At 39.8% G+C, this 26,226-nt stretch overlaps 1 protein-coding gene across 13 annotated transcripts in view; it reads left to right on the forward strand.

Moving 5' to 3' along the window:
- CHL1 (cell adhesion molecule L1 like) overlaps positions 1–26,226 on the forward strand; it is a 207,054-nt gene that overhangs the window by 154,686 nt on the left and 26,142 nt on the right. For all 13 annotated transcript variants that reach the window (XM_032411794.1, XM_032411789.1, XM_032411792.1 and 10 more), the window contains 8 exons: positions 3,233–3,364; positions 9,030–9,170; positions 9,716–9,827; positions 11,584–11,750; positions 14,514–14,679; positions 17,314–17,438; positions 22,672–22,773; positions 22,994–23,191. In XM_032411794.1, the coding sequence (XP_032267685.1) occupies positions 3,233–3,364; positions 9,030–9,170; positions 9,716–9,827; positions 11,584–11,750; positions 14,514–14,679; positions 17,314–17,438; positions 22,672–22,773; positions 22,994–23,191 (1,143 nt within the window). The remainder of the gene's footprint in view (positions 1–3,232; positions 3,365–9,029; positions 9,171–9,715; positions 9,828–11,583; positions 11,751–14,513; positions 14,680–17,313; positions 17,439–22,671; positions 22,774–22,993; positions 23,192–26,226) is intronic.

A 26,226-nucleotide genomic window follows, 5' to 3' on the forward strand; every position in this document is an offset into this window, starting at 1 on the left:
TATGACCACAATCACATTTTAACTAATTATTTAAAAATAAACTCCCACCAACAGCATTCATGTAGTAAACTTTGGAATCATTTAAGACTTTTGAATTTTAGTGTAAAAGGTAAGTATTTATATGTAATTATATACTCATAATTGTCTTAAAAAGATACCATGAACTCAAATGCAATTCATTGATATACTTAAGAAAGCCTCATTTTCAAATAATCTGTTATTTCTAAAGAGTTACAATTAAATCCAAGTTTGATGAACCTTACAATTTTGATTTAATAGAATATAGATATTTAGTAGGAATCTGTTACTAAGAAAATAGCTTCCGTGTTGTTTTATAGGTACCAAATTTCCTATTTTATTTCATTTCATTTTCCTTCCAGTGATAAATGTCTCTAATTAACTTGCTTATTATATTCTAAATGTTCAGTCATTTGCATCTCAGTTTTTAACAACATACAGAAATTATCATCTTTTTTTATTTACAATTTGACAAATTGAGTAAAGTTTCAACGTAAGTAGTTTTCATCAGTTACCATGTATCTTAGGATAATAGGTAAAAGCATGAGATTCAGTGATGATGTTGTCTCTCAGAATTTTCCATTTTAGCCTTTTTTTCCCTCCCTCTTTATCTTGAGCTTTTTTTCAGCCTTTCCACTAGATCTTACCCTTCAGGAATAGAGTTACATGTTCTAAGCTTTGGAAAACATCTGTTTGTTCTCTGTTCCTGCATGTCCTTAGCCTAACTTCACTCACCAAAAATAACCTGACCCATGGCCAGTGTCCTCAGGCTCACTATGCGTTCTTTTGTGAACAAAGTAGCACCTAGCTAAATATGTTCAACCAAGACATGAAATTATGAGATTGAGAAGTCAGTGATTCCCTCCTATCTAAGGGTCCTTCTTTCCTCCCAATGCCTTTCTCACTGGGGTCTTTAGGGATCAGTCATTTCAGTTTAACTCATAATTACTCCATATGTGTCTGTTCTCATTGTGCTAAGCAGAGGAGACACAAGAAAGACTAAGATTCCACCCTGGCTCTTTATTTATCTGAGAAGCATAAAAACAAATGTCCAAGCATTTATTAAAAAAAAAAAAAAAAAAAAAAAGCTTATCCAAAAGGGGGATGCTACCTAGTGAATATACGAAATCTTGCTATCAGCCTCCAGTGGATAGATGTTGGAGGAGCTTGGATTTGGAAGCACAAGGGAAAGTTGGTAAAGCCATATGGCCTTGGTTTCTATCAGTGGTCCAAATTAATAAAATAGTAATTAACTAGGAATAACATCACATTTACATTGGAGTCTCAATGCTGTTCAGTTTATAGGTCTGCAGATCCATGGAGTGGCAAGAACACAGAATGGGGCTTCTTTTCTTGGTGACACTGAGCAAGTTAGAGAGCATCTCCAAGGCTCAGCCCTTGGTCTGCAAGGAGAGTTGGAGAGGGTGACAACTTCAGCTTAATGCAGACACCTAGAGGTTAATGAAATTTGTAGGATGAGAATAGAAATAAAATCCTGATTTTATTATGCATGTATATTTAAAGAAATGTCATCATTACATGATCTCCTTTATTTTATTATTTGGCAGATTATTATTATTTTATCATTGCCAGATAACATTAATTTCAGGTGAACAACACAATGGTTCGATATTTGTATATATTATAAAATGATCACCAGATTAAGTCTAGTTAACATTCATGGCTACATAATGACAACAATTTTTTTTTTTTCTTGTGATGAGAACTTTTAAGATCTACTCTCTTAGCAACTTTCAAATATGCAATACAGTATGATTGACTACAGTCAACACGCTGTACATTACATCCCTATGATTTATGTTTCTACATTTAGTTTTTGCTCTGAAAGCAATAGTCTTAGTTTGCTGTTGTAAACATGGAAATTTTCATGTTCATGGAACTTTTTTCTCTAACTCGAATATTTTATTTTATTGTGGTTGTGTGAAAAGACAAAAGGAACAATAACATCAAAAATGTGCATAGACACGCACATACACACCCATCTCACAGGGTCATAAGCAGTTCATAATTTGGACGATTGCATTTTAACCTAAATGACTAAATATTTACAGATTATGAATACACATTTTGAATTTAAGATTTAGTAACTAAGCCCACACCCTATGGAATAATTACTAGGGCATGTCTCGTGCTCGGACTTGAATTTGCCAGGGTTATTTGTATATTTTTCTTTTTCTTGGTGAATTTATAGGCATTTTCTTTTCACATAATCCCTTTGTTTCCCCTTTACTTAAAAAAAAGCAGTTTAAGTGACATTTTTTTCATTTTACACATATATGTACCTTTAAAAGAGTTTTCTTTTTGACAAAAATGGAAATCCAAAAATGTCTTGGGGGAAATAACCAAGCTACACTTGATGGGAATTACTCCCTGCAGGTATTGTGCAATTTTCTCTGGAATCAAATTATCCAAACCATCCACACTTTAATCTAAATCTTTTATTCACTCCTGACATAGTAATATACTTAAGGTGACAAGGTATGGCAGTAATATTTGCACTAAAGACAAATGTCTCATTCTGTCCTGAAACACCACTTAGAATTACACTATTGGAGCATTAGGGCATGAGAAGATGCAAGTAATTTAAATACATCTTTTCCTCCATTGTTTTGAGGACAGTAAGCTAAATGTTGGTTTTAGGCTTCCTTCTGCCTGCCTTACAAAAAATAATCTCTAGAAAAATAATGTTTCCCAAATTTTTAAGATAGATAAGTAGACATAGATATGGGTATAGATGCTACAGTCATTAAGAAATATTTAAAATAAATGCTGAACATTTTAATTTCATTAAAAAATTCTCAAAATACGTTTATCGAGTATCAGCCTTTTTAGATGCCTTGCTGCAGCTTGAAAATAAGCTGTAGCCAGCACTAAATAAACTTAACCATCTGCTTATCCCTCCATTTTCTGTTAATGAGATAGGTACTTGTGTTGCTGAATAAAGTGATTGTCTATATGTTGATTTTATTATACATGCTAAGAGTCCAAATTAGATCACACACGCACACATACACACACCCTATAACAAAAACAGTGCCCATCTTGCCTTCCAGAGCAAGGATCAAAAAGAGCTAGTGTGAAACACTTTATTGTGCCTGCCATCTGCTGGTGCATTAGAGAAATGCAGGCCTTAACATTTTTGGACCTTCTGACGTGGATAAACTCACTCATGATCTCTTCACTTTACTTCCAGAGCCTCCTCGCTGGGCAAAGAAACCTCAGAGTGGTGTGTACAGCACTGGGAGCAGCGGTATCTTGTTATGTGAGGCAGAAGGAGAGCCTGAACCCACAATCAAGTGGAGAGTGAATGGCTCCCCAATTGACAGTGAGTGAAAACCCCACTTGTGATGCAGTGCCGAAGGCAATGGTGTGCGGGGAAGGTTGATAATCCGACACCCTGCTTATGTGTAAAATGCAACTGGGAAGTGACTGGCCCATCAGGACAGATCCAGCCAGGAAATCCAAAAATTGCATCTTTCTAAGCAGTTTGATTTATGCTTAGATTTATGGAAAAGCCATAAATAATATTTGTATTCGTTGAGTCATTACATTAATTGTATATAAAAATATGGTTACAAAAATAAAACAAAGGGCGCCTGGGTGCCTCAGTCGGTTAAGCGTCTGCCTTTAGCTCAGGTCATGTTCCCAGGGTCCTGGGATGGAGCCCCAGGTCGGCTTCTTGCTCAGCAGGGGGCCTGCTTCTCCCTCTCCCTCTGCCTGCCCCTCCCCCCTGCTTGTGCGCTCTCTCTCTCTCTCACTCTGGCAAATAAATAAATAAAATCTTTAAACAAAAATAAAAAAAAAATAAGTGAATGAGAAAGAGAATCCAAGGAGGAAAGCCCATTGCTCTCCTTCTCCCTGAGAAGAAATAGGTGCAGCGACCTAGTGGTTGAGAGCATGGGTTGGAAGTCAGGACTTACCATAGATCCAGGCAACAGCGACCCTGCCCTGGGTTCTGCTCTTTACAAGAACCTGCTCTGGCCATCCTTTGGTCATGCCTGCCTCCTCTATTATTTGAGAAATTCACAGGGCCAGTGAGAACTGCAGAGCTTGGACACAGGCACCCTACTCCTGGCTCCCTACATGTTCTCGATGGAGCTCCAGTAGTACCCGAGACCAGAAAAATCCCCGTCCAGTCAACTCTGAGCCCTCCCACAAGGCCTGGACATGGGAGGATGGGGATGCACAAAGGCTGAAGGCCGATTCTCCCTACTCTACCATTTCCAGCATAGAACTCTGAGAACTCCAAAAATCTTCAGTTTGAATCTAGAGGTCTGGTCAGTTTGAGTGTCTTTCAAAGTAGGATAGAACAAATTTTGTCAACTGATTAGCTTAATTTCGAGTGTTTACATTATTATCTGTTGCTTTCATAAGTTCCTTTTGTTCTGGACCCACTCATGTCAAGGGTAGACATCCTGGTGGTCCACAGACCTGAGGTCCCATCTAGGCTGTGCACCTTCCCAGGTGTATGATCTTGAGCTGTTTACTGAATCTCCCAAAGGTTTAGTTTTAGTGTTTTTTTTTTTTTAAAGATTTTATTTATTTATTTGACAGAGAGAGACGCAGCGAGAGAGGGATCACAAGCAGGGGGAGTGGGAGAGGGAGAAGCAGGCTCCTGGCTGAGCAGGGAGCCCGATGCGGGGCTCGATCCCAGGACCCTGGGATCATGACCTGAGCCGAAGACAGATGCTTAACGACTGAGCCACCCAGGTGCCCCGAAGCTTTAGTTTTTTAGCAGCACAACATAGCTAATGGTAGTTGGTTGTGATTGAATGAGGTAAATGTGGTCAACCACCTAGGATAGTGGCTTTTCTGTAGAACATTTTGGTAGTTTATAAATTCTGGGGCCAGAATGCCTCTGTTTGCATCTAGGCTCTACCATTTACTAGTTGTATGATTGGGCCTATTACTGACTCTCTTAAAACCTGCTTCCTCATCAGTAAAATGGGCGTGAAAATTGCACCAACTCTTGGGTTGTTGTGTGGATTAAAGAAAACACCATGCAGAGAATGCTCGGGACAGGGACACTCCTAAACTTTTGTTTACTATTATTGTTGTCGCATAGCAAGCACTCAGGAAACCTTAGCCCTCATTATTAATATCCTCAAATTTGAGATTTTTTTTTCATCTCTCTAGAGAGCAGACTAAGAAATGAATCCAAGGGAAATGAAAACAATTGTTGTTTATAAAGAATGTTAAGGATGCTAAAATAAGGAATGCAGATTCTCTGGAACATAAAATTATAAAATTTATATCTGAATGGCACTTGACTGTTTATGAAGGATAGATATTCACATATTGCTTTGAATCCCCAAGTGAACATTTTTGATGGAGGTACGATCATTCATATTTAACCGATTGATTCCTTCATTCAATAATATTTATTGAACGCATTCTTTGTGCCAGGCGCCGACTGGCCTTATTGCTTGGGAGGTAGCCGTGAATAAAATGAACCTAGTGGGGAGAGTCAATCAATAGACGAATAAGCACGTAAATGTGTGCTGTAGTGTGGTAGATAAAAAATAGCTGAGTAAGGGCTGGGTGTAAGAGAAGTTCAGGACCTAGAGTTGCTATTTTATTTTAAGATAATACTAGTAAGCCCCTTGTGGTAATTTACCTTTAAGTAGAAAGCCTGAAGGAGGTGAGGGAGGCAGCCATGTAAATACATGGGGAGGAGCTTTCAGGGTAGAGAGGTCAGGGAGTGCAAAGACCCTGAGGTATGTTTGAAGTGTTGATGTCAAGCAAGGAGTCCGGGGTGGTTGAAGCTGAGTGAGTGGGAAGGGCTGGGACACGAGATCAGTCAGCTGGTACAGGAGCCTCATCGAGCGTGTAAAGGTGAAAGCCCGACTGGAGACTTGGGATTTTATTGTAAATCAGATGGGCAGCACTCGGAGGTTCTTGAGCAGGAGAATGATGTGATCTGATCTATTAACGAAGGATTGTTCTGACCTCTGAATGGAGAAGCAGCCGTATGAGTGCTCCAGCTAGAAGCAGCCTGAAAGACCCTAGAGCCGAGGGCTAGGTTGGTAGTAATAATGGTTAGGTTCTGGATGTATTCTCAAAGTAGAGCCATTAGGTTTGTTCCTGATGAGGAGGTCAGGGCTGAAATTAACTTACACGAGACCGCATAGCTGAATAATGGCTGGTGTAGAGCCAAAGCTACATCCTTGCAGTCTAAGCTCAGTGTTCCTTCCACAGCTCTCCTTGCTCCCCCGCAAATGGGCTGTAGCCGTTTATAGTTTGGGGTGCTTGATCACGGTGGGCTGACTGAATCTCTCTGAGCTTACAGTTCTAGCAATTCTATATCTTTTATATGTGGTATTTCAAAATTAAATGAAACTGGTTACTAGTATTGGTAACAGGCCTAACCTTTTTCAAATGCTTTGCCTCTAGTATCTGTGAGCTTCCTAACAAGCCCTGCAGAAGAGAATTTTTTTTTTTTTAATTTTTTATTCTCCAGTTTGCACATGTGGCAACTGAGGCTCAGGGAGGTCACGTTACTTAATTGAAGACACAACCCCAGTCTATTTAGAGCCAGACACGGAACCCAGAAATGATGAAGTCTCAGAGCTGAAGTTTCTCCCACTATATTTATTGCATTATCACCCACTGAGCTGACCAAAGACAACTTATGACAGAACTAGTGTGTGTTGGTGGATATTGATAGAGAACTGGCTTTCTTGAATCCCAGGAGCTCTTGTTAGCCTTGGCCCATCTGCAGCAACACTCTGCAGTTTCCATACCTCTCCCAAAAGGCAGCCTCAAGCCATGCTTAGCTCTTTGTCATCTCAAATCTGTGGCTACAGTTTCATTTTTTCTTTTTGTAATGCTGTGTTTGAGTCAGGGTTTACCATGGGCAGATGAAACAAGGAGTCTAAAGATAACGATGGGGAGAGCTCTGAAAGTTGTAGAGCTGGGTGTCGGGTGTGGGAATGCGGAATCAGATCAGAGGTTCCAGTCCTTTAAAGCCTTAAAGAACTTTAAAGAACAACTCATCCTGAGCATTCTCAAGAGATAAACTGCCCTGCAGGATTGTACCACTTTTCTACTCTTGCTATATAAATGATCACTAATTTAGTGGCTTAAGACAGTATACATGTATTATTTTACAATTCTGTAGGTTAGAAGTCCAGTAAGCCTCCCTGGGCTGCAGTGAAGGTGTCAGCCATAGTGTGTTCCCTTCTGGAGGGACTAGGAGAGAACCCCTTTCCTTGTCTTTTCCAGTTCCTGGAGAGAGCCTGCATTCCTTGGCACAAGACTCTCCATCTCCAAAGTCAGCATCATTGCATATCTGACCATTTTTTCATAGCCTCATCACCCTTTCCACTGGCCATGGCCAGGGAAGCTTCTCTGATTTTAAGGAACCTTGTAATTACGTTGGGCCCACTTAGATAATCCAGGATAATCCTTCCATCTCAAGGCCCTTAACCTTAATCACCTCTGCAAAGTCCCTTTTGCCATGGAAGGTATAATATGTTCTAGTGGTAGAGATTAGAATGTGGGTATCTGTTGGGGGCTATTACTCTGCCTACCACAGAGACCTTCTAGGAATAGAATGCCACCCAACATAAATGGTTTTCCATCATTTCAGGAAATATTTACTGACTGCCTCCACTCTGCACTGGGGACACTGTGTACAACACACAGACAAGATCCTGCCTATGTGGAGCTCACAGTCAAGTGTAAAATTATGTTCATTTTTTTTTTAAAGATTTTATTTATTTATTTGACAGAGAGAGAGACAGTGAGAGAGGGAACACAAGCAGGGGGAGTGGGAGAGGAAGAAGCAGGCTTCCCGCCGAGCAGGGAGCCCGATGCGGGGCTCGATCCCAGGACCCTGGGATCATGGCCTGAGCCGAAGGCAGACGCTTAATGACTGAGCCACCCAGGCGCCCCAAATTATGTTCATTTTTGACTCTCAAATGTATAAGGATACTCTTCTATTTTAATAAGCAATATTCTATGTTTTCTATAAACCAAAACTTAGTATAGTCACTATTTTGTATAATAGAGACACAATAAGGGCTAGCAGGGAGGGGCAGAGGGAGAAGGAGAGAGAATCTTAGGCAGCGCAGAGCCTGACTTGGAGTTTGATCTCATGACCCTGAGATCATGACCCTAGCCAAAACCGAGAGTCAGACGCTCAACTGACTGAGCCACCCAGGCGCCCCTTGTAATGTCATTTAAACTAAAAATTTTAACGTCTGTGTCCCTCATTCGACATTCGTAGCTAATATGTTTCCTCTTTAATGAAACAACACATGTGCTACTTCCAACAGAGTTCTTTGGCCCTTAATAAATGTACTGGAAATATTAGATTTTCTCATTTCTCAAAGACATTTCCAGAATTATACCTGGATCAGGAGTAAGGTTGGATTTATTGCCAAAAAGTAGAAACTCTAGCCCCTGATCTCAAGAAGTGTTTACTCTTACTGTGAAAACAAAATATATGAGCTGTGTATCCAACACGGTTAAATAGGAAAGCAAGACAATTGAAATGAATGGTATAGATCAGAAAATGGCACAGGGAAGAAAAATCAAATGGAGAAATAGAAGTGTCAAATGCCGAACAAAGGAGCCAGTGTTAGTGGACTGGTGGAATCACTCTATGCTGATCATGTGATTTGTTTTGGCAGTATTGGAACCTAAATTTATAAGAATAAGTGAGGTTTAGTTATAGTGGGATTTGAATGCTGAACAGAAAATCTGAAATTTTATTTATGGGTATGAATAGGGAGAGGCAATGAGCTAGAGATCAACAAATATTTTAGAAATCAGTAGTAATCTGAAGGAAGATTGAAATTGGAGAAGGGTCTAGAAAGAAAAGCCCATGGTTGATGCAAAGAAATTCTACAAATTGGCTTCAGTGAACTATTATTCACCCTAAACTGGTCTTAAAATATAAATACTGTGTGACACATTTAATAAATGGTGTGTAAATATTTTATGTCCTATTTTTTATCAAACTGACATTCTTTAATCTCTTGCAGAAAATCCATTTGCTGGTGATGTTGTCTCCCCCGGGGAAATCAGTTTTACCAACCTGCAACCGAATCACACTGCTGTGTACCAGTGTGAAGCCTCAAATGTCCATGGCACCATCCTTGCCAATGCCAATATCGATGTTGTAGGTAAGCAGACTGTTTACCTGCTGTTTTCTAAGGGAAGATGTTCAAGGTCGTGCACACAAGTCAGTTGAATTCCAGACACATAAAACATGGGGGGGAATATCATCAAAGTACCTTTCATCTAACATTTGGGTATTAGCCTTCAAACTAAAATTATACTTCCTTTTTTCTTTTTTCTTTATTTTTTTTTAGAGAGACAGTGTGTGTGCACAGGAGTGGGGGTGAAGGGGCAAAGGGAGAGAGAGAGAATCTTAAGCAGGCTCCACACCCAGCACAGAGCCTGATGCGGGGTTCGATCACACGACCCCGAGATCATGACCTGAGCCAAAATCAATAGTCACTTAACCGACTGAGCCACCCAGGCGCCCCTAAAATTATGCTTTCAAAAATGTATTGAATTTGGATATTTTTCTAATTCAGGAACATATATTGCAATATTCGGCTGTCTCCCCTTTCTGTTAATATGACTAGGATATAGAAAAATCTAATGTGTGTACATTATTTCTTACATGAACATTGACAACTGTATTTATGTCATTTTCAAACAGATGTCCGTCCACTGATACAAACCGAAGATGAAGAGAATTATGCTACGGTGGTTGGTTACAGTGCTTTCTTACACTGCGAGTTCTTTGCTTCACCTGAAGCAACAGTGTCCTGGTAAGCTGGTACAAGGTTTTCTTAAGAGAATGTCAGTGGTAGATTTCACCTTGTGTCTTCATCCATCATTTGACGGTCTGTTGTTACATGTAGCCAATACCTCTGAGAAATAAGGTAGCAAACTTAATTACCTACTTCTCCCGGAACTGTTGACTAGCTGTGCAGGATTTTTGTCTCATGGGGAGATTAGGGAGAGCCATTTCTGCTTACAAAGGAAAGCAAAGAATTAAAGTGATTACTAAGACAATTTTACAGATAGATTTGGTTTTTCATTATGGGTATATCAAAAGTCATATATTACAGCTGACCCTTGGACATTGTGGAGGTTGGGTCTGATCCCCCATGCAATTGAAAATCTACGTATAACTTTTGTCTCCCTCAAAACTTAACTACTAATAGCCTACAGTTGACCAGAAGCCTCACCCATAACATAAATAGTTGATTAACACACATTTAGGATGTTATATGTATCACATGCTTTATTTTTGTAATAATAGCTATCTTTTTCTTAAATGTTTTTCCATATTTCTAGGCTACACAGTTTGTGAGTTCTTTTAAGTTGTTGCATATTTCCAAAAATTTCTCCAATATATTTATTGAAAACAATTCATATACAAGTGGACCCGGGCAGTTCACATCCATGTTGTTCAGACTTAACTGTACTTTTTTTTGTTGTTTTGGGTCTTTTCTAAATAATTATCTAAGCATGCATTTGATTCCAAACACATGCTTAAAACTTCTCCAACATGTATTTTGAATTTAATTTCAATATATCTATTGGTGTAATAAGTCCAGACACCTCGTGTGGATCTGCCACATTTGTTACTTCACCAGAAAACCTTGGATGAACTGTTCTTAAACAAGTCTGCCATGGCTCTGCAGGGCTGAGATTAGAGTGAGGAGGGGGAGGCAGGGTCAGGCAAGGGCAGGGTCAGATCCTGTCTTTATTTAAAAATTGGATATTTTGCTCATCGTGGATTTTTTTGTGTGCTTTTTATTTTTAAAAATAACTCCATTAAAATATTATTTATCTTGAGTCCTGAGATTTTTTGGCAATCCTTACATTTTACCCCTGAGGCAAGTGCCTCACTGGCCTTGCCCTAGTCCCGAGCTCTAGAAAGTACCATGTGAATGGCAGCCAGAGTTTACCCTTTGAATTTTTTTTTTTGTTCCAGCAGAGCCTCTTATTGTGAAATGTACTGGGTAAATCAAGCTTTGGCAGCAAATGCTCAGAAAATGGATGAATGTAGGAGAAAATGACTCTGGGTTGATAAGGGCAAATGTAATCCATGTCCACGGGACAGGAACTACTTCCTGGCCTATAATATTTCTGAATGACCAATGTTCCCCCAGGATGGCAGGAGGTTCAGAAGGTTCATTATCTCTTTCAATTACTAGCTTTCCCATTTAGCACCCTGAAGCGATCATTAACTAAAGAGTTCACCATCAATACACCAGAAAATATTTATTAAGCTGTGAGGACAGATGCAGAAATGGTCCTTATAGCTACGAGAAATGCAGCAGAAGCATAGAGCATGGGCCCGGATTTCCTCTAATCACAGTCTATCTGGGCAGATCAGATATACACCTCGGCTAGGACCCATTCTCAGAAAAACATAAACCCCAATGGAACATTTCATAAGGTCTGCAGAGCTCCTGAAGAAAGGGTAAGCTTGAATGACATCAGCAGCCAGTTTCAGGAAGCGTCTACAGTTCTGTCACATCTAAAATTGATTTATGTTTTCTGTGTTCATAGGCAGAAGGTGGAAGAGGCGAAACCTCTTGAAGGTAGACGGTACCATGTCCATGAAAATGGCACATTGCAGATCAACAAAACCACAGAAGATGATGCTGGCTCATACTCTTGTTGGGTAGAAAACGCTAAAGGAAAAACCGCAGTCACAGCCAACTTGGATATTAGAAGTATTTTTATTTTGGTTTTACTTTGCATGAATTCTCACATGGGTTTAGTTTGTCTTCATTTTTCGAAATGAAACAATATGATTTATTGAGTGCCTGTTAAAGTTCTTAGACTGTATTTCTAAGCTCCCAGATTGTGTTTTATCGAAAAGACTGTCACAGAAATTATAGGATGTGCTGATGATGTGTTCATGGCTTTTTACAATTTTAAGAGGGGCTTAGGTATTTGGGGGATGACTGGCAATAATTTAAAATGCTCTATTTTGGGATATTTCTGTGACTGTGTTTTACTTCAGTAACCAACTCAACATAAAGTCATCAGCAATCAACTCTTGGAGCTAAAAATTTCACAAACCCATAAAAGTTCAGCTTCATAAAGACTGGGGCATGACAGGATGGAAGATTTTTTTGTCCTCTTTTTGCATCATAAACCGCTTTGCATTTTTTTCTCTTTTCGGAACAAAGTCCTGGGTTTCACTAGTATTTTGGTTTTAAAATTGCTCCGAAAGTCCTTTTCAGGAACACATAATAGAGAAATCCTACAGTGATTGTAGGGAGAATCTATATTGCTTGTGACATGTCATTATCGTAGCCTACACTGCTGCTACTTAGATGACAAGTGTATCTGTTGAATCATCGTTTTCATGGATATCCTGATATTTCTGTCTCTCTTCACACACGTACCCTCCCTGCCTTGTTTTTCTTCTGTCTTATATTCTTTTACAGTATTTGGGTTTTTTTGTACCCTAAGTCCAACATGCCAACCCCATGGACTGTATTTTTTTTTTTAATTTTATTTTATTATGTTATGTGGACTGTATTTTTAAGCACATAGATATTCTCTTCACATGTCTGCTTAGCTCACGTCTGCCTGGGTGTTTATGTGTCATGGACAGTTTTCAAAATGCCCTTGTGAAGTCTGTGAAGATGATTCTTTTTATTCTTTATACAACCAACCTATATCAAAGTTTAGCAACTCAGTCAGATTCAAAGTCAAAGAGAGGGAAGCCCGGAATCCGAATGAACCTTCACCTTCCTATTGCCCTACACGGCGCTTGGCCCAGAGTGGACCTCAGAACTGTAATTGACAAAAGGATGGACAGGGTCATGAACTTTTCATCTGCTCTAAGCACCCACTTTATATGTAAGGCATATATAGGTACCTTATGAGTGAAGGACAAAAACACAATTTTTGCATATAAAAAAAATTTCTGGAGTGGAATTGGGTAAGAGGCTATATCGCATCGTGTTTGAAAGCAAGAGCTTTGGTCTCTGCCAAACTTAGGTTCAGATTCCAGCTCAACCCCTTACCAGTTGGGAAACTTTGGTGTTACTTAATTTCATTTTAGCCTTATGTTCTCTGTAAGGTGAAAATATTAATATTTGTAGAATTATTACAATTATAAACTGTTATGTGACCATGAACTTCTTAGCAGAGGTCCTGGTCAATAGGATAAGGGCTTTATTAAATGGTATCTATTATTAGTAAGCGGATTTCTGGCTTTAAGTTTAGAAATAGGAGTAGATGCTTAATAATTCACTTACAATTAATTCAATTAAATAATCTCTTCAAGTTTCATGCTTAGGATACCGAACGATCTTTTTTTTTTTTTATCACTTTCAAATTTTTTAAATTTTTTTAAGATTTTGTTTATTTATTTGACAGAGACGTAGTGAGAGAGGGAACACAAGCAGGGGGAGAGGGAGAAGCAGACTCCCCGCTGAGCAGGGAGTCGGACTCAGGGCTCGATCCCAGGACCCCGGCTGGGATCATGACCTGAGCCGAAGGCAGACGCTCAATGACTGAGCCACCCAGGCGCCCCTATCACTTTCAATTTTTAATCAGTTCATGTAGTAACATGTAGATAGTGAATATTAAAACGTATTGTGGAATTGGAGGTCAGCTCATGAGATTTGGCCTCTGAGAGGGTCACCAAGTGGTACAGGGGGGTAAAGTACATCTACCCTTAATATGGCCTCTAAGAGTAAGGATCCTAAATTTTGAAACAGCCATAATGAGCAGACATTTTAAAGACAGCCAAATGTGATTCTTTTTAATTCATTTGATTTGAAATTGAATTTAATTTATTTGATATATTTGAATTTGAAGCTAAATTTTTGAGCTTCATATTATGGGTACCACTAAGTTACTTTTACAATATCACTCATTATACCTCATTCAACAAGAATTTCAGCAAATATGTGTTAAGTGCTTGCTGGATACAGGGTCCCTTCTGGGCTGTGCAGATACTTCATGTAACAAAACAGACACAGCCTCTTCTTCACCGGGCTTAAGTTCTAATTTCCCACCTTCATGTTGACAGATCACCTTGCATGGGCTTTACCATTTAACCCCCAGTTTCTGAATTATTAATAAACACATTAATAGAAAATCAATTAATTTCCTTTTCCCCCCTTACAGTGGTGTGATCACATGACCAGAAGCACTAGAAAGGGAAATTGTATTTTTTCAACCTCTAAAGACATTTGTTGGCTCCCACTCTGCCTACTCCTTTTGCCCAAGAGGTAGTAAGGGGAACTTCTAAGATATTAATTAGTACTTCCACCCTAATTTCTCAGAGGTCCAGGCCTGATGGAAAGAAAATAGTAATGAAACATGACGTCAGGAAATTACAGCGTGACAAACACTGCGTGAAGATAAGACTGTTCCGTCGACAATTGGGGTTGATTAAATTGCAGGCACCTGATTGCAAAGTAAGCTGGGATGTAAGCATCTCACTAGTCTCTTTGTTTGCTTAAAAACAGATGCTACAAAACTTCAAGTTGCTCCTAAGAATCCTCGCGTCCCCAGACTGCACGTGCTTGAATTACATTGTGAGAGCACGTGTGACCTGCACTTGAGGCAGAGTTTGAAGTTGTCCTGGAGTAAGAATGGAGAAGCCTTTGAAATTAATGCCACAGAGGATGGCAGGTAGGGAAGGGGTTACGCTCTGTCGTCGTCCTGGCTTGGGATCAACACTGAGCAGTTGAAAAAAAATAGTTGTAAACGTGTTCACATGGAAGTAAAATACGAAAAGTGATTAAATACATTTCAGTCTTCTCGGCAGGATTTAAAAGGTAATGCAGTGCAGGGTTTCACTTTTCTCTCCCATGGTTGGCTGCTGCTTTTTGCTGCTGACTTTTTATAGAATGTGTGCCTTTCTGTTAGCGCATGAAACAGAGCCCACTCCAGGTGTGTGAGGCGTATCTGCTCACATGGCCCCAGAGGGGACCCTGCCTGTCACCCATTTCTATCCCAAACTCTGATGAGTCTATCTCATGCATGGGCAGAACCTGAGTCATACCTCCAGTCCTTCCAGTTAGAAAGTATGGACAAATACACTGTTAAGCCTCCTAATCTCCGTATGGAGAATACAGAAAAAAACATAGAAGAGAGAATGTGGAAGGAAGTGTGAAAAGATGCTGACTAGCATTAGACAGTATTAAGTATATCAGAGAAAGAGAAAAGAATATTTACTGAATGCTTATGCTATCTTTTGAAAGCAGACAGAGGTTAGCTCTCCTGTCTTTTGGATTGTGACTAAGTAGGGGTTAGAAATAGACCATCCTTAGCCAAATCTCACCTGCAGTTTTATGTTGTTATTCGTCATTCTGAAAAAATAAATCTGAAGGTAGAACATGCGTTCCTTTGGTGAGACTGTGGCAGGGTGGTAATTAAGAGCATGGACTTGAGTCCAGTGGCCTGGATTTAAATCTCACTTTGGTCACTTCTTATGTCTTTGACTTTCGACCAGCTGCATAACTTCTCTATGCCTTAATTTTACACTCTAAGATACCTTCATGGGGTTATTGATGAGTTAACATACTTAGCACTCAGAAAACACAAAGTACTCAGTCCAGTTTAGCTCTCATGATTTGTGCTGATGTCTGCAGACATTTAATGGCCTCTCTCATTTCTCGAACCTGCTTGGCCCCTATTGTGTATGTGTGCAAACATGTGCTTGCACCACCTCCGTGCAGGGGCTTTGGTCTCGGCTGGGTACTTAACTGATTCCATCTCATCCCTCCTGTATACATAAGAGTTTGTGGAAAGGAGCGGATGTATTAACAACTAGTTGTCACTGAGACAAGAGGAGATTAATTATGGACCTAAAAGACTACACATTGCAATGGAGATCTTCACCCTTAGGTTAGGTCTTAAGTCAGTCTATCAACTGCTGGGATCTCTCCATATTCTCCCTCTTTTGTCACTGCTGCCTAGCTGCCTGGGGTCTTGCGTATGACCTCTGGGCTATAGCTAAAAAGGGAATCAGAGACTGGTGCCTAGCTGGTGATGGGATCTGCATATTTAGGCCCTGATCCCAGAAACTCCAAACATCCTCTGTGTGTCCCTGTTGAATGGTTTCTGTAGGCTCCTGGGGCTGACACTCAAATGAACCTCTGACTATCTCAGTGAACTAAGCAAGTGACACAGATGTTCTGCGAGTTTTCCCTAGGGTAGGGGTGAAGAACAGTAATCTTAGCTAGAATCTCTTAGAAGAGATCTCTGGATTGGGGAGGGCTGGGAGTAACACTTGCTGCTGGGTTGACTGGGGCCCAGAGCGGGCATGGAATTCTAGCAGGGAGCTGAGATCACAGGTATCTGCTAAATTTCTAGGGAACCATTAGTAAGCTCCTGTCTTTCACGTTCTGCTGGGACAACTTCTTATTGGTAGGTAGGCAGGGGGCTAGAGGCTTTTACCTAGGAAGAGGTTAAGTGAGTTTTACATCAGAAATGTCAATCATATAAGTCCCTTTCCGCAAGGACATTATTTATTTCAACTATATAGCAAACTGTTGTAAATATATTTCAATTTAGTGGAACTTAATTTTCCTAAAAGTGCTTAAATAGTTAAGTTGACAGTACATAGGTATAGGGTAAAAGGTATAATTTATAGTAAAGAAATTTTCATGTCCTAAACTGGATTACAAATTGGCAAAATAGAACAAATGATAAAAAGCTAGTGGCGAGTGATTTACAAAAAAGCGGTACTAGTCTGCCCTCTACTGTTCAAATAAATCACAGTGCAATTGTTACCAGATTTATCAGATGGTCATTCTACATGTGAAGTAGAGGGGTGGAGAAAAAGGACCCTTGTCAAAAACACAGATTAGCAGACTCCAGGTCAGTCTGGCTCTGTAGATGTGGGGCGTGATTCAGGAATGTGCCTTTGTAAGAAGCACCCCAGTTGATCCTATGTAGATGATTCCCTTAACAAACCTTAAGAATTATACAAATGTATCTTAACTATTGTAACATAGTACAGTCATTAGAAACACCTGGCAGCACAGTTCTGTCACTGACCCGTGCATCACAGATGACTGGACTTGGTAATTAAAACAAAACAAAACCAACTGATAGCTTTCATGGCTGTGTAGACAGTTGTTCAAGTGACATTTCATCTCCAGTTTCAACTGTAGCACCAATAAAATTTGCATCATGTGAAGCTGTGTTTTGTTTTGTTTTTTTGACTCTTGAATTTTTTTTCCTATGGGGAATATATATTTTTGCATATATGTTTCTGTTGTTTCATCCTCATTGTGTACTCAATTTTTTTACTGGTAGGATAATTATCGATGGAGCTAATTTGACGATATCTAATGTCACCTTAGAGGATCAAGGTATTTACTCCTGTTCAGCTCAAACTGCTCTGGATAGTGTTACTGATGTAACTCAAGTAACTGTCCTCGGTAAGTGCACTAACGAGAAATCACTGTTCATTTCTTCCCCATCACTGATTAAATTCCATTGTTCTTAGGCTGTTAAATCAACAGTTATTTGAGCTCCTGCACATATACTGTTCGTTCGAATTTTTCATTTAAATAGTCATTCCACTTTCAAATGCTTTCTTCTCTTCTGGCTTTAAAGAAATTAATTAATGCTTAATTTCTTTTCACTGCATGGGTAATGTTGCCAATAGCCGTGGGAGGTAGGCGATGTTATCAGCAGAAAGAAAACTGAAGCATGCTTGAGTTGTCAGGGCGCTCGAGCTGCCCTTTCCTAGCATGCAGAGAAATAGAGCTGAGGAATGGAGATGGGTTAGGCTGGGGGGATCAGGCTGGGCCTCCCGTGGTGGTGGTGGTGGCTCAGTGGTCACGCTCTAGACCAGAGACTCGGACTGAGTTCTCAGTGTTCCAGGAAGGGAGAGGAGGAACTTCAAGAGTTCTGCAAAGGAATGCCGTTGATTTTTTTTTTTTATGATAATGCTAATTAGGAAATGTTTAGCATAATTCACTAGTGTAATCAACACAATTAGCCCTGCAATCACCCAAACCTCTTAGACCAGCCTGGAGCATCTCTTAGACCACCATTAGCTCTGAAAGCATCTCCTAGACCATCTCTCCTTCAGTTCCCTTGCCAGATTCACTCTCCACAACCTCTCTGATATGGAAACCTGAGCGATGCGGACAACACCAACAAACCGCTCACCCTCAAACTTCCATTTGGTTCCGCTAGTGAGGAGCCCTGGAAATAGAGGAGGGTGGGTGGGTGGGTGTGTTTATTCTCCAAATTCCCTCCCTGCAGGCTGTGTCCAAAGTCATTGATTTCTCCCAGGGAGGATCTCTTCACAAAATCCTTCCTGATAAGATTCTGTTAACTGCTCCCTCCACCCCCACCCCAGGTATTCTGCCAATGATCTTTTGAAAGAGTTAAAAAACAACAACAGCAACTCTTGGTACTATCCAAATTGTGTGAACTATTTAATTTCTGCTGGGACCCTGGTTGATAGAGACATTTTTTTTATAGTTTTCTCTTATAATTTTGTTTCCGTGGGCACCATTTAGTCTTTCTTTAGTTTTCTGATATTCTTTGAAAGTGTTTGATTTTGCCTAAACTCCTTTATTAGATGTGTAGATTAATCATTATAATTAACAGGTATTTGTATCTTTAGCTCTCTGGTTGCTGGGATCCACAGGTAGGTTGCTAACGGAAGTACAGGCTGAGAGGAAATAATTCAGTTTCTTTGGAGGTTGGATGTGAAAAATGAGTAAACAGGATGGAACTCTTCAAGTGAAGCAAATGGTCATCAGACTGGGTTCTACACACACACACACACACACACACACACACACACACACACGGAGTGCCCAGGTAGTAGAGAGAATGGGCTTGGCTCGATAGAATTGTACCTTTAGGTGAGATGTTTGGCCATAGGAATTCAGCTACTTAGGGGACTACAAACAGAAAGTTTCCACCCTGTAGGAATTATTTCACTAGTAAGTCATCAGATAAAATAGTGGAGCTTCAGGTAACACTGGAGTTTATTCCAGGCCACCACAAGTGTAGGGGTAGGTCTCAGGATCCATAGACTTTGTCCCTCAATATTTTGAGCTGTGGAGCCAGCAAAGGGATTGGGCTCCCTACTGCTTGGTTCATGCTGTCAAATTGCCTTGTAAAATTTAATATTTCAGTCTTGTGATTAGGCTACCGTCTTCTAGAACCATTAAATTTTGATAATTTTAGATAAATAGTTGCTATGATTATATGTAATATTTACATATGCAGTTTTTTTTACCAATTTTTTAAGAATAAAAGTAAATTAATTTAAAAAATATCCTATGACACAGATTTCATTTTCTTAACCACTTCTTGGAGTTTGCCTTCTAATTTTTTAGACCAATCTCGGGTCTTAGGAAGCGTATCTCACTAACGGACAGTAACAACTAGATCCCTGTGTAGTTTCTATAAAAACCCCTTTTCCTGAGAAAACAATTTTTGCAAACATATGCTTGACCCATTTCAATTAGAAGTAACTGTCCTTTAAGAGTATCAGTCTTTTAAGTATCAATGCAGCCCATCAGCTTAGTTCCATATTCTGGGAAAAAGCACATTTTAATGTCAGATGCCACAGGCTGTATTGGTTCCTTCAGGTAACTTTAAAAATGCGTGAGCTCTTCAGTGCTGGAGACAAACATAAATTCTCTGTGCTCACAGATCTGAGAACTGTTGAGGAAATAATTTCTTATTTAAGGCCCTAAAGTTTATGCGCAGTCAGTGACCACATTTTAAAACAATGTATTTTTTCCCAATGTAAATTTCCAGCAGTCGGCAAGTACTCAGCATGGGTGATAGATGTTGCTTCCCACTTGGAGAATAAAGAGCCCATGGGAAGCCCCTGTGAGATATTACTTAATTATCTCCTCTGAGAAAAGATAAATGTCCCTGAATACAAGAGAGCATTGAAACCAAATTTTGGAAGTAAAGACCGTTAGGGATAAGCTTTCTTTGTTTGTTTGTCTGTTTTGTTTTACAGTTGCTTTTATTTTAATAAAAATTTCCGTGGACGCTCTTAACACTCTTAAAGTCATCACCTACTTAGAATCCAAAATATATAAAGAACTTATAAAACTCAACACCCCAAAACTGAATAATCCAGTTAAAAAATGGGCAGAAGACATAAATATACATTTTTCCAAAGAAGACATACAGGGGCGCCTGGGTGGCTCAGTCATTAAGCGTCTGCCTTCGCTCAGGTCATGGTCTCAGGGTCCTGGGATCGAGCCCCGCATCGGGCTCCCTGCTCAGTCAGGAGCCTGCTTCTCCCTCTTCCACTCCCCCTGCTTGTGTTTCCTCTCTAGCTGTCTGTCTCTCTGTGTCAAATGGATAAATCTTTAAAAAAAAAAAAAAAAAAAAAAAGATGGCCAATAGACACATGAAAGGATGCTCAACATCACTCATCATCAGGGAAATGCAAATCAAAACTACAATGAGATATCACCTCACACCTGTCAGAATGGCTAAAACCGACAACACAAGACACAACAGGTGTTGGCAAGGATGTGGAGAAAGGGGAACTCTCTTGCTCTCTTAGTGGGAATGCAAACTGGTACAGCCACTGTGGAAAACAGTATGGAGACTCCTCAAAAAACTAAAAATAGAGCTATCCTACAATCCAGCAATCACACTAGTAGGTATTTACCCAAAGAATACAAAAATACTAAATTAAAAGGATATATGCGCCCCAAGTGTCCGTCAACTGATCAATGGGTAAAAAGGAAGTAGTGTGTGTGTGTGTGTGTGTGTATACATATACATACATATAATTACTCAGCCATAAAAAGGAATGAAATCTTGCCATTTGCAGCAACATGGGTGGGCTAGAGAGTATTATGTTAAGCAAAATAAGTCAGAGAAAGACATACTATACCTTTTCATTCATATGTGGAATTTAAGAAACAAAACAAATGAGCAAAGGGGGAAAAAAAGAGAGAGAGGCAAACCAAGAAACAGACTTTTAACTATAGAGGACAAACTGATGGTTACCAGAAGGGAGGTGGGTGGGTGGAATGGGTCAAATAGGTGAAGGGGATTAAGGAGTGCACTGGTTGTGATGTATAGGAGTATTGAGTCACTATTTTGTACACCTGAAACTAATATTACATTGTATGTTAGCTAACTGCAATTTAAATAAAAACTTAAAAGAAGTCATCACCTACTCAGTTTTCTAGTTTCTGAGACAATATTTATCAGTGCCAAATTTTTCTCTTCCGATATAAACTGCCTTCCTACTCTTTCAAAGCTCTAGGCCAAGAGAGTATAAAAGTTGCTATAATGTACTGAGAATTCATTGTTAGAAATTACAATAAAAATCCAGAGCATGCAGAAAAGAAAGCCTGAGTTCATGTTCTTTATCTTATTTTCCTATAGTCATAGGACCTAATTTTATTGCTCTAATATGGTAATTACATGCATGATTGAAGTGATAATATACTTTTCACTTATTCATTTAGTCACAAAACATTTATATGCAAAGCACTGTTGGTGATGCAAATATTAATAAAATGCAGTCCCTACTCTTGAAGATCTGTCATATACAGGAAATGAATCAGGCATATAAATAAGCATATGAGCTGAAAGACACTGATCCACTTGAGGTAGATCATGTTTCTCAAAATTGTGCATAATTATAACCCAGGGCAGTTGTTTAGAAATGCAGATTCCTGGGCCCAGCTCCTTTAGTATGCCAGAGAGATATAGGGTCCAGAAATAAATCTTCATTTATTTTTATTTTTATTTATTTATTTTTTATTTTTTTAAACGATTTTATTTATTTGTTTGATAGAGAGAGACACAGCGAGAGAGGGAACACAAGCAGGGGAGTGGGAGAGGGAGAAGCAGGCTCCCACAGAGTAGGGAGCCTGATGCGGGGCTCGATCCCAGGACCCTGGGATCATGACCTGAGCCGAAGGCAGACACTTAACGACTGAGCCACCCAGTCGCCCCAATCTTCATTTATTTTTAAACATTTATTTATTTATTTTTGAGAAAGAGAGAGAGAGAGCAGGGGGAGGGGCAGAAGGAGAGGGAAAGAGAAACTTAAGGGGACTCCCTGCTGAGCACGGGGCTGGAGCTCAATCTCATGACCCTGAGATCACGACCTGAGCTGAAACCAAGAGTTGGTTGTCCAACCAAATGCACCACCTAGGTTCCCCAAATCTTCATTGCTAATAACTACTTCTAAAAGAATTTTGATACCCATGGTCAAGGATGCCCTTTGAGAACTGGAATCAGAGTAGAGGGTGAGAATATTACAGAAGGGAGTAGATGTGCAGGAAGCTGCATTTGAAATAGAGCCAGAAGGGTTGGGGCGCCTGGGTGGCTCAGTTGGTTGGGTGTCTGCCTTTGGCTTGGGTCATGATCTTTGGGTCCTGGGATCGAGCCCTGTGTTGGTCTCCCTGCTTCGTGCGGAGCCGGTTTCTCTCTCTCTCTCTGCCTCTCCCCTAGCTTGTGCTCTCTCTCTCTCTAATAAATAAATAAAATCTTAAAAAAAAAAGAGCCAGAAGGTCTGCTGAGAAGTGGATGATTGGGCCTAGAGACCAGGGCCCAGAGAGAAAGGGGGGTGGCAATGTGCCTCGGTGAGGAAATGGGGTAGACAAAGGCATGGTCTGCATTCTCCTTACTTTTATTTTTATTATTAATTAGATGTTCCAGATCCACCAGAAAACCTACAATTGTCTGAGAGACAGAACAGGAGTGTTCGGCTGACATGGGAAGCTGGAGATGACCACAATAGCCATATTAGCGGTAGGGAGGACTTGGGATAACTATGCTCCTTACACTCCTGAGTCAAAATTAATATTCAAGCCATTTTTTTTTTTTTTTACCACAGTTGCTAGATTATCCTTCTTAAAACATCCTTTAAAACTTTTATACTGTGTGTAAATGTTAGTGTAACTTAAAAATACTAAATCCATTCTAATGTTTTTGATTTTTTTTCCCCTATGCTTCTACTTTCTACTGCCAGAGTATATTGTTGAATTTGAAGGAAATAAAGAAGAACCTGGTCGATGGGAGGAATTGGCTAGAGTCCAGGGCAAAGAAACGATAGTCACACTGTCTTTGGCTCCATACGTCAGATACCAGTTCAGGGTCATAGCCGTGAATGAAGTAGGGAGAAGCCGGCCCAGCCAGCCGTCAGACCATCACGAAACACCTCCAGCAGGTATGTGGCTTCTCATATTTTCTGAGAAAATATTTTAGTTTTCTCCATCTTTCAACATCTTTAGAAAAAGACTGATAGTGTGGTATAGGGTTTTATTTTTTTATTTTTTAAAGATTTTATTTATTTATCTGAGAGAGAGAGAGCGGGAGAGAGATCATGAGCAGGGGGGAGGGGTAGAGGGAGAAGCAAACTCCCCACTGAGCAGGGATCCCGACGCAGGACTGGATCCCAGGATCCTGGGATCATGAACCGAGCTGAAGGCAGACGCTTAACCGACTGAGCCGCCCAGGCGCCGAAGGTGTAGGGTTTTAGATTTCTCCTCCTAGAGAGCTTGAAAAGTTCTGTGAACTGACAGCACACAAATATTCAAAGTACATCAGATTCATAAGCAGTATATATGTTTGATAGAGAGCAGGAGATTACAGGGAGGTATATGGGCAAACATTACTCTGAGTTATTTGTGATAGATAAGTATCGTGTTAAAATCAGATATCAAGTATGTTATAAACTGAGGTTCAGTATATAGAAAGTCAGCTTTCTCCCTTTTTCTTTTTATTCAACTTTCTTTTTTTTTATGATTTTTTTTAAATTTTATTATGTTATATTAGTCATCATTAGTTTTTGATGTGGTGATCCACGATCCATTGTTTTTGTATAACACCCAGTGCTCCATGCAGTACGTGCCCTCCTTAATACCCATCACCAGGCTAACCAATCCCCCAGCCCCTCCCCTCTAAAACCCTGTTTGTTTCTCAGAGTCCATAGTCTCTCATGGTTCATCTCTCCCTCCGATTTCCACCCCCTTCATTTTTCCCTTCCTTCTCCTGATGTCCTCCATGCTATTCCTTATGTTTCACAAATAAGTGAAACCATATGATAATTGACTTTCTCTGCTTGATTTATTTCACTTAGCATAATCTCCTCCAGTCCCATCCATGTTGATGTAAAAGTTGGGTATTCATCCTTTCTGATGGCTGAGTAATAGTCCATTGTATATATGGACCACATCTTCTTTATCCATTCATCTGTTGAAGGGCATCTCGGCTCTTTCCACAGTTTGGCTATTGCGGACATTGCTGCTATGAACATTGGGGTGCATATGGCCCTTCTTTTCACTACATCTGTGTTTTTGGGGTAAATACCCAGAAGTGCAATTGCTGGGTCATAGGGTAGCTCTATTTTTAAATTTTTGAGGAACCTCCACACTGTTTTCCAAAGTGGCTGTACCAACTTGCATTCCCACCAACAGTGTAAGAGGGTTCCCCTTTCTCCACAACCTCTCCAACATTTGTTGTTTCTTTCCTTGTCCATATTTGCCATTCTAACTGGTGTAAGGTGGTATCTCAGTGTGGTTTTGATTTGAATTTCCCTGATGGCTAATGATGTTGAACATTTTTTCATGTGTCTGTTAGCCATTTGTATGTCTTCTTCAGAGAAGTGTCTGTTCATATCTTCTGCCCATTTTTTTGACTTGATTATTTGTTTTTTGGGTGTTGAGTTTGAGAAGTTCTTTCTAGATCTTGGATACCAGCCCTTTATCTGTAGTGTCATTTGCAAATATCTTCTCCCATTTCTGTGGGTTGCCTCTTTGTTTTGTTGACTGTTTCCTTTGCTGTGCAGAAGCTTTTTATCTTGATGAAGTCCCAAAAGTTCATTTTTGCTTTTGTTTCACTAGCTTTTGGAGATGTATCTTGAAAGAAGTTGCTGTGGGCGATGTCAAAGAGGTTACTGCCTATGTTCTCCTCTAGGATTTGGATGGATTCCTGTCTCACATTGAGGTCTCTCATCCACTTTGAGTTTATCTTTGTGAATGGTGGTAGAGAATGGTCGAGTTTCATTCTTCTGCATGTGGCTGTCCAATTTTCCCAGCACCATTTATTGAAGAGACTGTCTTTTTTCCATTACATGTTTTTTCCTGCTTTGTCAAAGATTATTTGACCATAGTGTTGAGGGTCCATATCTGGGTTCTCTATTCTGTTCCATTGGTCTATGTCTGTTTTTGTGCCAGTACCATGCTGTCTTGGTGATCACAGCTTTGTAATAGAGCTTGAAATCAGGCAACGTGATGCCCCCAGCTTTGTTTTTCTTTTTCAACATTTCCTTGGCGATTCGGGGTCTTTTCTGATTCCATACAAATTTTAGGATTGTTTGTTCCAGCACTTTGAAAAATGTCATTGGAATTTTGATTGGGATGGCATTGAAGGTGTAGATAGCTCTGGGTAGCATAGACATTTTAACAATGTTTATATTCCGATCCATGAGCATGGAATATTTTTCCATCTTTTTGTGTCTTCTTCAATTTCTTTCATGAGTGTTCTGTAGTTCCTAGAGTATAGATCCTTTACCTCTTTGGTTAGGTTTATTCCGAGGTATCTTAGGGTTTTTGGTGCTATTGTAAATGGAATCGTTTCTCTAATTTCTCTTTCTACAGTTGCGTTGTTAGTGTATAAGAAAGCAACTGATTTCTGTGCATTGATTTTGTATCCTGCCACATTACTGAATTGCTGTATGAGTTCTAGTAATTTGGGGGTGGAGTCTTTTGGGTTTTCCACATGAAGTATCATGTCGTCTGCAAAAAGAGAGAGTTTGACTTCTTCTTTGCCAATTTGAATACCTTTTATTTCTTTCTGTTGTCTGATTGCTGAGGCTAGGACTTCTAGTACTATGTTGAACAATAGTGGCAGGAGTGGGCATCCTTGACGTGTTCCTGATCTTAAGGGAAAGGCTCTCAGCTTTTCCCCATTGAGGATGATATTCGCTGTGGGTTTTTCATAGATGGATTTTATGAACTTGAGGAATGTTCCCTCTATCCCTATACTCTGAAGAGTTTTAATCAGGAAAGGATGTTGTATTTTGTCAAATGCTTTTTCTGCACCAATTGAGAGGACCATGTGGTTCTTCTCCCTCCTTTTATTAATGTGTTCTATCACATTGATTGATTTGCGAATGTTGAACCACCCTTGCATCCCGGGGATAAATCCCACTTGGTCGTGGTGGATGATCCTTTTAATGTATTGTTGGATCCTATTAGCTAG

This window comes from Phoca vitulina, unplaced genomic scaffold, assembly GCF_004348235.1.
Source record: "Phoca vitulina isolate PV1807 unplaced genomic scaffold, GSC_HSeal_1.0 scaffold13, whole genome shotgun sequence".
NCBI lineage: Eukaryota > Metazoa > Chordata > Mammalia > Carnivora > Phocidae > Phoca > Phoca vitulina.